Raw genomic sequence first — 11,320 nt, 5'->3', positions numbered from 1 at the left:
GTTGTTGGTGCATATAGGTGACCTTAGTTGTTTTAGATTTTGTGCTTGACAAATTAAACGTTAGTTTTATTCCGTATTTGTTCAAGCCTAAATCGTAATTATTTTAAAGTACATATTCACCCTCCTCTAGGCAACATCTACGTCCTTTGAACTACTACCTCCGTCATAGTTTAGAAGACACACACGTGTATCTAGGTCATCAATTTAACTTATATATGATTTATTGTTTAATATAAAAATCATATCATTAAAAAATAAAACATCTAAAGTTTTTAATGATATATTTTTTGTAGTATATGTTTATCATCAAGTTAGTCAAATTTAATGACCTAGGAACTGAGATAAAGGGAGTAGTGACTGTATAATAACAGTAACTCATTTTTAATGATCGTATTAAACGTATTCCGAAGTCCTGGTGTATTTATGTCAGAAGAAAACATATTCTGCCCCCGTCCCCTTCTCCCCCAGAGCGAAGGCAAAGCCAACACACAAACCCACCCACTTCTCCTCTCAAGCCTTCGTCTGCCACCGACGCGATCCAAAAACCCCAGTTCCCAACCCTAGCGAGGAGGAGGAGGCGGCGGCAACCCCGTCGACCGGAGGGGAGATGGTGTTCTTCGCGCTGCTCGTGGGGGCGGAGCTCGACGGCCTCACCAACCTGCAGCCCCGCGGCGGCTGCGACGACCCCAGCTACCCTTACTACTTCAAGGTTCGGTTCCTGACTCCACCTACTCTCTGATCGCTTTCCTTACGCTACATCTGTCTCTGATTCGGGTGATTCTGACGGCGATTGCGTATCTGCGTCTGATCGATCGCAGCTGCGGTGCGAGAGCTGCGGGGAGACGAGCGCCAAGACCACCTGCGTCTCCCTCGACGAGGTCGTCGAACTGTCCAGCGGCAAAGGCACCGCCAATCTCGTCCAGAAGGTGACAACTTCTGTCATCGCATGCCTCCTCTGGACTCATATGTGCCCTTAGCTTTGGTTGTCGTTGATGAGACTGGAAGTGCGGGTTTCTGCATTCATATAATCGATCGGCTTGTTTCCTGTGTTGTGTGTACTGTTCGCATAATTTAATTGGGTTGAAATTTCCGTGTGGGATTTGGTTGTCTGTTCTCTGTTTACACCGTTTAATGCCAGGTGTCATTTAGATGGGGATTGGATTTTTTTTGAACCAAAATGGGGATCGAATTGTGTGGTGGAGGATGAGTTTGTGTTCAAAGTTAAGAACATAGGTGTGTCGTCTTCTATGATTGGCGTACATGTTAAGGAATCTTGTTACTGTGTGACATTGGCTAAGTTCTTCTAAGTCTATGCTACTGTGTGGTGATGATTTTGGTTCCATGTGATTTTGTCACTGAAGTTCAAACAAATTATACTAGTATACTAGTACAAAGTTGTACTAAAGTTAAGACACTTATTTTGGGATGGAGGGAGTATGTAACATGTGTTCTGTCTGCTTGTTTATGTGGAAATAGTTTAAATTGTCTTATGAGGCCTTCAACAACGCATATAGCATGTTCATATTGGGATTAGATTTTAACATAAGGATGCACATCTTTTCGATGAAACAAATCCAAGGTGAACTGATGACATGTAGCTGTCATTTTAGCTTATTTTGGGGGGACTGTTTACTTTGCTTATGCTAGAGAACTTTACTCAGTCTTGTAACTCACGCTTCTAGTCTACAACACTGCATGTGTTGTCTGGGTCTTTGTTATTGCTGGCACTGTTTCTGCCACTCCTTTTTTTTTAATACTGAGTACTGAACAATTGAACACAGAGCGATCTCATTTTTTTTCTTAATGGAGGTTTAGTTTGCAAGCTGAGATCTTTATTTAAACAGCAGAGACACAATACATTTGCTTACAGTATGAAACTGCTTACAACTCTGGGTTGGTTTAAACGGGTCCGGAATAGACTGATTCACTTGATTTCTACGGGTAATTGGTATTATTAATATATGGTTTCCTTTTGTTTGTTTATTATGGACCTTCATTGAACCAGCTGTTTAGTGGATAGACATTTTAAAAGCACACAGTAAGAACCATCAGGACGTTTTAAAAGCACACAGCTAGCTCACTGTCCTTCAGTCTTTGAGATACAAAGAGAGTACTCCCTCCGATCGATATTACTTTACGCAGCTTTAGTACAACTTTGTACTAAAGCTGTGACAAGTACTAAAGTTGTACTAAAGCTGCGACAAGTAATATGGATCGGAGGGAGTATTTGATTACAGATTCATGTGCTAACTGTTTTAAAAGAACTCGCTATGCATCTCAAAGACCCTAGGACAATGAGCTGGTAGAACACTCTTCTCTTGGTGTCATTACGCCTGCACCTTGCTAGAGCAGTACTTATATTGAGCTTCAGTGTTGCAAAATCTCATTACTATGTTGCACATTTGTTTTGTTGGAAGCTTAAGCATCTCTTGTTTTGGACTTTTAAGGGATTTCATAGGATCCATAATGCTACTTTGTCAAATAGGCACTTCTATTGCTAACCATTTTATGACTTATACAATCTAAATCTAATTGTTCTATTACCTTATGGTAGATTATATTGCTTAGTGACTTTTGAAAGGCCCCTGTCTATGTTTTCCCTAGATCTTTCTAGGGAAGGCGTGCAGGAGCAAAAAACTTCTTCCAGTACATACTTTGTGATATCGTTATATGTCTTATCAGTACAGTGTTCTGGTTTTCTTGCAGTGCAAGTTATGTTCGAGGGAGGGATCAGTTGTGATGATTCCTGGGCAGGGAACACCACTGACTTCTGAGCAGAGCCAGAAAGGAGAGATGACCTGTTTGATGGTCTTTGAATGCAGAGGCTATGAACCTATTGAGTTTGCTTTTGGTAATGGCTGGAAGGCTGAATCTGTAAGTATTTATTGATCTTTTACCACATCCCCGAGTATTAACAGTCTGTATGGTCACATTATTGTTTTCAAAAAAACTTGCTGAATTTTTGTTTGCAGCCACCTTACTATATTGATTGGTAACTAGTAATTAATCTTGTCCAGATAATTTATGTGCTAGAACTGTGCTCTAATGTTGCATTTGTTCAACGTGAGCTTGACTCATTGGTTTCACTGTTATGTACCTGCTGATGAATTCAAGGTTGCTTCTATGCATTACTCCCTCCGCCCCATAATATAAGATCTTATTATGTCCAATATACTCACATGAATGTAATAAGGTCTTATATTATGGGACGGAGGGAGTATTAATTTTTGCATCATTTTTCTTATGAATTAATATCATGTGTATCATTGAACAAAAAAGAATTAATATCATGTGTATCATTGAACAAAAAAGAATTAATATCATGTGTTTACATTACAATGATACCTCTGTTTATATTGCATCTGGGAACACATATATTCCTTCTAGTTTATCCATTGCCTGTCCTCTTTTCGACAAACAGAAAACAATACACCTTGTTTTTTTACAAACAAACCTGTAATTTCTGTATGTGTTATTCATCCCACATAGTATATATAAGAAAAAGTAATTACATTGTTCAATGCTCCACCCAAATCGAAAGGCACAACTTGTAATCAAACTCAGAGCTTGAGTTGCAGCTACCCGATACCACTACCTTATGTACTGCAGATATGTGGATTTTAGTTTATCATATGAAGCAAGTAAACATTGCCTGATAGCTATATTTGACAATCTTATGTTCCTCACTCTCGCAGCATGCTTGTTATGGTTTATTGGTGTTCTAATGACCTCCCTCTTCTTTAGGTACATGGGACACCGTTTGACATTGATCTTTCTGAAGGAGAGTTTGATGAGTATGACGAGAAGGGAGAGTGCCCCGTCGCTCTATCCAAGCTGCAGTCAACATTCAAAGTGGTATAGGCACACTCATTTGCTAAACTAGCATAAGGTTAATTTAGCTGGAAAGTGTATCAATCAGTTCCTGACATATTTGTACATGATGAATTCACAGGTGAGGAAGCAGGGTTTTCATGGGAAGACCAGATATGTCTAAGATCCAATTTCTCCTGGGCTCTTCAAACACTTGAGTCAGAGATGTATAAAGCGCATCTAGAAAGTCGAAACCTCGATGTTGATTTCGTATTTGTACTAAGTTCGTGCACATGATTCGGTGGATTTGCCATGAAATTGGTTAAGCTTGCAGTGATGTAGCCTCCTGTTAGGAAACTTTGAATATTCTGCCTACCAGTGGTGTTCAAACTTAGATCTCCTATGGTTCTACCATATCGATCATAAATTTATGTGGCTGAAGTTTGTCTTTTTTCTTATAACTAAAGTTTGATATTCGAAGCTCTTGTTCTCATAGGTCTGAACACTGGGAGGATAAGAACATGTGCAAATCTGATCAATAAACCTCACGCACTCATGCCTGGATTTTTTTTAAGAAATTGTTAGTGTCGCTTTATTTAATCATCCTCGGCTACATTCGTTTTCTTGTAGGGAGAGTTTGAAGCAGAAAACTTACTCTGATTCTGTTTGCGAAGTAAGTTTTGGACATGAAAACTAAGGAGGTAAAATGGAAATATGGTAAAAAAGGAACGAAAGTCAATTGGTAGAAAACCAGTTAAGAAAAAAAATATAAAAGTTGCTCTGCACCGGTATATTGATTGGTCCTATTGACCTAAATATTCTTGGGGCCACTACATAGCGGCGTCGCATGAGGGCCTTTCCATGTAGGGGTTTACCATCGTGCATGCAAGTTAATCCATAGCGTTAGCATAGATTCTTTTAATGTTGAATTTTTAAAGTTTTTATCTCTTAAACTATGGGCCTTTCCATGTAGGGGTTTACCATCATGCATGCAAGTTAATCCATAGCGTTAGCATAGATTCTTTTAATGTTGAATTTTCAAAGTTTTTATCTCTTAAACTATAAATCCAATTGACGATCCGTTTTTACCGTTAGCTTTCTCGAAACGAGATCTTCAAAACTAGATCCCATGTCGACATGTTTCGACAATTTTTTTTTCATCGATAGTTGCCATATTACTATTATTTAGTTGTTAGATTATGAGACACTTAGTAACCACATTTAATTAACTTAATTGTCAATTTGACAACTGTGTGTATAGATTTTTGGCAACTACGCTTGTTTAAACCCGACGACCGTTTTGACAAATGATTGTTGTATTGTAGCAATTTTTATTATACATGATATAAACATATGTCATAAGTTTGGTTTGTCAATTTAAATATGTCAACTTGTCATATTTACATATAAATTTGTCAGAAAAATATTTTGTGTGCTTGCTAGTTTAACTATGCTGACTTGTCATATTTACTAACAATTACCAAAAAAAAAAGATTTCTTGTGGTTGTCGGTTTTAAATATGCCGAATTGTCATATTTTTACACGGTATTGTCCTAAAAATGTTGTTTGTGCTTGCTCGTTCGATTATGTCGAGATGTCATATTTATATCAATTTTTAAAAAATGCGGCGGTTAAGTTATTTTTTATCAAACAAGTAAGTACTTACTAATATGACAAGTACGTACAACAAATGTGGTAAGTACGAAAAACAAAAAGTTGTCAAAACATGTCGACATGGGATCTAGTTTTAAAGATTTCGTCGAAACAAAGTCAACGACAAAAACAGATCATCGATCGAATTAATGGTTCGAAAGATAAAACTTTTTGAATTTTGATAATTTAGAATGAATTTGATGATATCACTGCATCATGCATGAGAAAGATTCGGTTTCTTTTGCTGCTCAGTCGCCGCACCGGAAAGCTCCGATGCGGCGTGTGTAGATTAGATTTTTCCAATATTCTTTGGGCGTTGTGGTGCACTGTGAGAATGAAGTACTGCTGTCTTTCATAACATATATGCATCCTAGAGTATATATCCTTATGACACCTAAGCCCTTCTAGGCAACTTTAAAATAGGGATACGTTTTCCACGACGTCCGCCGGACACTCGCGATCCGTGCTATCTCCTCTCATCCTAGCGGAACAATCCTCGTGGGTGGTGGGGCGCATGGCCAAGGGGGCCCACCATCTACGCGCCCTTGTGCTGTTGCCGCCAACATCGCCGATCCCTACCCCCGTCGGTCGCCCACATCGCCAGTTCCCGCCCTCGTCGGCCGCCCACATGGTCGGATCCAGCCTCCGCCCTCGTCCTCGTCGCATGCTGCCATGGTCGGGCCGCGCGTATACAAGTGTTGCAAACGTCATCCAAAATTGCTGCAACGACTTTTGGAAAAAGCTTCAAAACCAGATGAAAAAGCTTCATCCAGGCATATAAAAAGCTACAAGCGGTCATTGCCATGGCAGAATGCTACAACCGTTGACATAAAATGCTACAACCGTTGATGAAAAAAGCTGCAATCAGACATATAAAAAGCTGCAAGCGGTCATTGCCATGACGGAATGCTACGACCGTTGACATAAAATGCTATAACCGTTGATGAAAAAAGCTGCAACGAACGGCCGGCAAGGTGCTCGCGTTTGTTGGCTCTGCAAGGACGGTGATCGGCGAGAGGGGCGACGGGAGAAGGACCCCTCGACCGTCGGGGGGCAGGGGGAGAGGGGAGGGGTGGGGAGCGCCGCTGTGCGTTGGACGAGGATGGCCGGCGAGGCGTTCGCGTTCGTGGCTCGAGGTTGAGGACGAGAGAGAAGATCTGATGGTCAAGAAATCCACGGCTGCGCTGCGACCGGCGCGAGTGTTCGGGCCGACGCGTCGACGCCCAATACTGCCTTTCAAAATACAAAAACTAGCGATGATATTTTATGTCTGCCAAGGTTTGCAGCATTAAAATTAAGAGTTAATAATATATTATAGAAAAGAAACGAATGACAGGTTTTGCGAAACGGAACTGAAGAAAACGAGATATAATAGTGTAGCTATAACAAAAAGACCAAATGGAAAAAATTTGTTATAGATCCGACACATAAATGAAATGACAAAGAGATACAAGATTTTAAGGTGGAAAACCTCTCCAAGGCAAAGGAAACAAAGGATGCAAGCCAGCCAACTTCACTACTATATTAGAAGAGGTTATAAATGTTGGAGATTTGTTGGAGATTTATAACTGATCAACCTATTCGTACGACGACTTACAAAAGATATATACTACTCCTATATAACAAATGTTTTTTTAACATATATATAACATAAGTGACCTAGGTTAATACCGCGTTTCGGCCCAAGCCTATCAACGATGGGCCTCGGTCCATTCGCTCGTCACAAGTTAACATTTTCTTTATACTTGAATTTAAAACATAACATAACAAAAAAACAACTGCGGGTGAAACAATGAGATTGAAGTGGTATATGTACCCAATCAAATCATAATAGACGAAGATTAACATGCCACATGATATAAACTGACGTATCACGGTAAGGACTGGGCAAAAAGAGTCAATCAATTTCAGATCTAAAACCATGGAAATCCGATAGAAGAGAAACTGGATGCCGAGTGTACAAATTGTTCATTGAAAAAACGATGGCATCAGGTTGCAAAGGGACGGAACAGGCCGAAGTGAAGGAAAGTAATTGCACATTAAAAAAATCGAGAAATACTCTTTTGTTAATTCCATTGGCTGCTTAATACAGTAATAAGTACTAATTTACAAATCTGTTTTTCCTGCAATAAATAAATAAATTTTCTCTTACGCACAAGACGGAGCAACATCATCGTCGCAACAAAAAAAAAAAAAAGACGGAGCAACATCATCACAGTGGTGGAAGCTTTTCACACACTCAGAGTTGCGTCGAAATTAACAGGGCCACCGTATGATCTAAAACTTGTCTATGGAAACACCATCCCTGACAAGCTCGTAGGCGTCGCGATCCCGGGTCTTGTTCATGCTGACACAGAAATGCAACTTGGAGGCTTCCGTCCTGACGGCAGTCACCTTGATCCAGATGAGGACCTTGGTCTTGATGCCCTCCACCTCCGACAGCTTCCTCTTGTCCAGGTTGCCGGTGACGCAGGTGAAGAAGCGCAGCACCGATGAATCCTTGTAACCGACCTCGCACGCGGACGCCATGTACACCGTGAGCTTCTTTGTCTCCTCGTCGAATTCATAATTGGTCGCGTCTTGTGGGAAGAGGCCCATTGGAAGGTCGTATTCCTTTAGGAATTCAGGCAATGGTTTCTGCATTTTCCCTGAAACCAAAAAGGTTACACTACTTTCTTGCTCGCATGGGCATTGGCGATACGGACCATTTCCGAGAATGTTGAAGATGCAAGTGTTTATGCAGATTGCACAACACGGAGAATAAATAGCGAGAGAGATGAAATCATGCCTGGTGTGCCTTTTAAAAGTTTGAATTATTAGGATCAGCGCCTTACCTTTGATTTTGTTGACCATCCATTTGGCTCCATCTCCGATGCTGTTCGATATATTCTGGATAAAAAAACAAATGGTTTATGGAGTCAGGAACTCAGCACACAGGAAAAAGGAACTCCTTGTTACTACTAGTTCCCATTACACGGAGGGAGAAACATGGTAAACCAAGGCCACGTGAACACAGAATCTTATAGAACCAAATGCTTTATTCACCCGAATGCTGCATCACAATAATTATTATTGCATAAACACACAACATTCTCTTCTCCATTGTCCATTGGTCTCTTCAAATCAACACTAGCTAATCAAGCATATGCGCTACCAATGCAAGAAGGGTATTTTAGATCCCATCGGATACAGCAGGTGCCCAAGGCAACGGACAATCGTTAACAAGCCCAGAGCCAGATTTCAGTCAATAAATACAAGGGAGACAAGATGATGCGCGCATGTGCAGATTATAGAATGAATGATTCGGACCAGGCGGGGAATCAAAAAGATTTCGAATTTAACAAGTTTTTTTAAAAAAATGTAGAGAAAGGGGATGAACCAGGAGGGGACTGACATTGAGGTCGTCGCCGACGTTGTTCATCTCCTTGCCGGCCTGCTGGTTGAACCAGTTATCTGATCCATGCTCCGGTCCCTGCCCGCCAAGGTTCAACAAATCACTGCTCCTGTTGCCCAGATATTCACTTTTCTCCTGATCGGATATCGGGAATCGATCTCTTTCTGGTATTCCGCCTTTGGTCTCGTCGTCGCTCGTGAATTTTAGTGCGAGGGACGGGAGGCTTCTTCTTGGTGGACCCACGCTTGCTGACTAGGATTTGAAGTGGACAGGTTGGGCTTTTTTATTTTCTTTTTAATTAAGGGAATGGACAGGCTGGACATAAAAAATATACTATATGTTTAAAATAGTTAATCATGTATCAAACATTTCTACCTCCTTTCTCTTTCATCTACTCTTCTGATCAACAAACTGAAAAGCGTATGGAAAACATAGACATAATAAAATATACATAATAAAATTGCGCATGTATACATACAAAAAATGTAGAATGTGTATGAGGAAAATAGACATATAGTATATTTTTAGAAATTATTAATTTTTACATCAATAATGTTGAACGTGGTTACAAAAAATGTTTCTGATATATATAAAAAATATATGAGAAAATTAGACATCAAATATATATCTTTATAAAATGTTAATATGTATTAGAAAATGTTAAACATCCAACTAAAAATGTTAAAATAATAGATAAAAAAATTCTTGCAGTATATAAAAATATAAAATATATAAAAAACATAGACATAGTAGATATGTATTTTGAAAAATAACAGATATATTTTTCACAAAAAGAAATAAATAAATAAAACAAACAGCTAAACAAAGAAAAATATGAAAAATCAATGAAAAGCATAAAGTAAACCAATAAATAAGAAGTAATCAACGAAGATTCTAAAACTGATGAAAACCGTTAAAAATAAAATGGAAAACAAAAAGAAATCAGGATAAAAACTGTGAAGCGGAAAGAGAAACAAAGAAGAACAATGAAACCTGAAGAAAAGAAACAAAGGAAAATAAGGCGTTTTATTCGCAAGAGGCATGGTTTTATTTTCACGAGAAACACGTTTTTGCCTTCGCGAGAGGCATGGTCATTCCAAGATGTGCTTTTCGGGAAAAAACACGAAAAAAACGCGTTTTCCTTTTTTTGCTATCACGAGAGGCGTGATTTTTTTGGTCCGTTTTTTTCTGAAAAAAGTTAGTCAAAACCTATCAACATGGGATCTAGTTTTCAAGATCTCGACACGAGAAATTCAACGGTGAAAAAGGGTCAAGATTTGGACGTACGGTTCAGGAGATAAAACATTTTGAAAAATACGAATTTACAAAAGAAAACTCTCAGGTTGCGACAAATGACACGCGTGCAGTGCGTCACTTGTCACTACCTATGAAGATGAGAGTGATCTTTCAAAGGAGTACTTCCTAATTAATGATTTCGACGATAAATAGCTATCGAAGTTAGACAACCATCGTCCTCGCGGAAAAAACTACGGGAAACGCTTCGTATCCATAGTCTGGCAAGACTCAAGCATCAGACCACTTAAACGTCGTCGATCAATTCCATATCCTACGCTCAAAACTAGCCCTCTTGTAATTAAGGAAGTTAAAAAAATCACCCCGCAACGTCCGTGCAGGATCTTTTCCCCTAATCCCAGTTTCCTTTTCTGGAGCTCATCTTTCACCCCGAACGCAGCATATCTCCCTCGCCTTGCCAGATCCCTTTTCCCTACTATGCCGCCCTTGATCCTTCTTCTCCCCTCTCCGTCCAGCAGCAGATCGAGCTCACCGAACAGCTGCGCCCCTGGCTCCTCCTTTTCTCCTCGTCGTCGAGCAGCCCGACAACCCCATCTTCTACTCCACCGATGCGTTCCCTGGCCGAGATCGGTGGTGTCCACCCCATCTTCTACTGCTGATCCACCTCCCCGGTGCGCCGTCCCGCGGCTACTGCTGATCCACCTCGCCGGTGCACCGTCCCGCCGCTGCTCTGTCATTCCCTGATCTGAACGACCTTCACCGTCCTGGTCCCCTGCCAGGCCTGCCCCGTCGCCATCGTTCCCACCTCGTTGGCGCGTCGTATTGGTTCGGCAAAGAAGCTCCGTGCGAATCCCAGTCCCCCCCATCCGGCGCACGCATGTACCCATCCTCGACGTAGGTTGTTTAGATTCATTTCATCTTTGATTTCACCCTTGTTTTGATTTGCATTACTACTTTGGTTGCAATGCTTGCTTTGATTAAATTTGTTGAGTGTACCCATGTTATACCCGATGCTTGGAGAACTCTCGTTCAAGATCAAGGTTGGGAGAATCTTCTGAATATAGGCTCCATCTCAACTCCCAATGGTCTTGTTGAATGGTTAATATACAAGACTGATCTGGAGGTATGTGAATTCAGAAATCCGTGTAACAACACTAGTATTCTATTTACTAAAGAAATGATTGACAAAGCTCTAATTCTTCCTCCAGG

At 40.4% G+C, this 11,320-nt stretch overlaps 2 protein-coding genes across 2 annotated transcripts; one reads left to right on the top strand and one right to left on the bottom strand.

Annotated features, from left to right (window-relative positions):
- The first annotated feature begins 429 nt into the window (after positions 1–429).
- On the top strand, positions 430–4,251 carry LOC123443712 (CXXC motif containing zinc binding protein). Its single transcript, XM_045120211.1, has 5 exons — positions 430–709; positions 819–926; positions 2,707–2,874; positions 3,745–3,855; positions 3,953–4,251. Exons 1-5 carry the CDS (start codon positions 608–610, stop codon positions 3,992–3,994), a joined length of 531 nt encoding a protein of 176 aa, XP_044976146.1. The 5' UTR covers positions 430–607; the 3' UTR covers positions 3,995–4,251.
- A 3,258-nt stretch (positions 4,252–7,509) lies between these two features.
- On the bottom strand, positions 7,510–10,757 carry LOC123441723 (uncharacterized protein At5g01610-like). Its single transcript, XM_045117996.1, has 4 exons — positions 10,644–10,757; positions 8,858–9,109; positions 8,298–8,352; positions 7,510–8,111 (listed from the first exon to the last, which is right to left on the bottom strand). Exons 1-4 carry the CDS (start codon positions 10,755–10,757, stop codon positions 7,741–7,743), a joined length of 792 nt encoding a protein of 263 aa, XP_044973931.1. The 3' UTR covers positions 7,510–7,740.
- Between the last annotated feature and the right edge of the window lie 563 nt (positions 10,758–11,320).

Source organism: Hordeum vulgare, chromosome 3H (genome assembly GCF_904849725.1).
Source record: "Hordeum vulgare subsp. vulgare chromosome 3H, MorexV3_pseudomolecules_assembly, whole genome shotgun sequence".
Lineage (NCBI taxonomy): Eukaryota > Viridiplantae > Streptophyta > Magnoliopsida > Poales > Poaceae > Hordeum > Hordeum vulgare.
This window is presented reverse-complemented; position numbering and strand designations above follow the sequence as displayed.

Excerpts from the sequence above, each read along its gene's own strand:
- LOC123443712 (XM_045120211.1), top strand. The coding sequence starts at position 608 with ATGGTGTTCTTCGCGCTGCTCGTGGGGGCGGAGCTCGACGGCCTCACC. Across the intron at positions 710-818 it reads GCTACCCTTACTACTTCAAG|CTGCGGTGCGAGAGCTGCGG; the intron begins GTTCGGTTCCTG and ends GATCGATCGCAG. Across the intron at positions 927-2,706 it reads CCGCCAATCTCGTCCAGAAG|TGCAAGTTATGTTCGAGGGA; the intron begins GTGACAACTTCT and ends GTTTTCTTGCAG.
- LOC123441723 (XM_045117996.1), bottom strand. The coding sequence starts at position 10,757 with ATGGGGTGGACACCACCGATCTCGGCCAGGGAACGCATCGGTGGAGTA. Across the intron at positions 8,353-8,857 it reads ACGTCGGCGACGACCTCAAT|AATATATCGAACAGCATCGG; the intron begins GTCAGTCCCCTC and ends TTTTTTATCCAG. Across the intron at positions 8,112-8,297 it reads GATGGTCAACAAAATCAAAG|GGAAAATGCAGAAACCATTG; the intron begins GTAAGGCGCTGA and ends TTTTGGTTTCAG.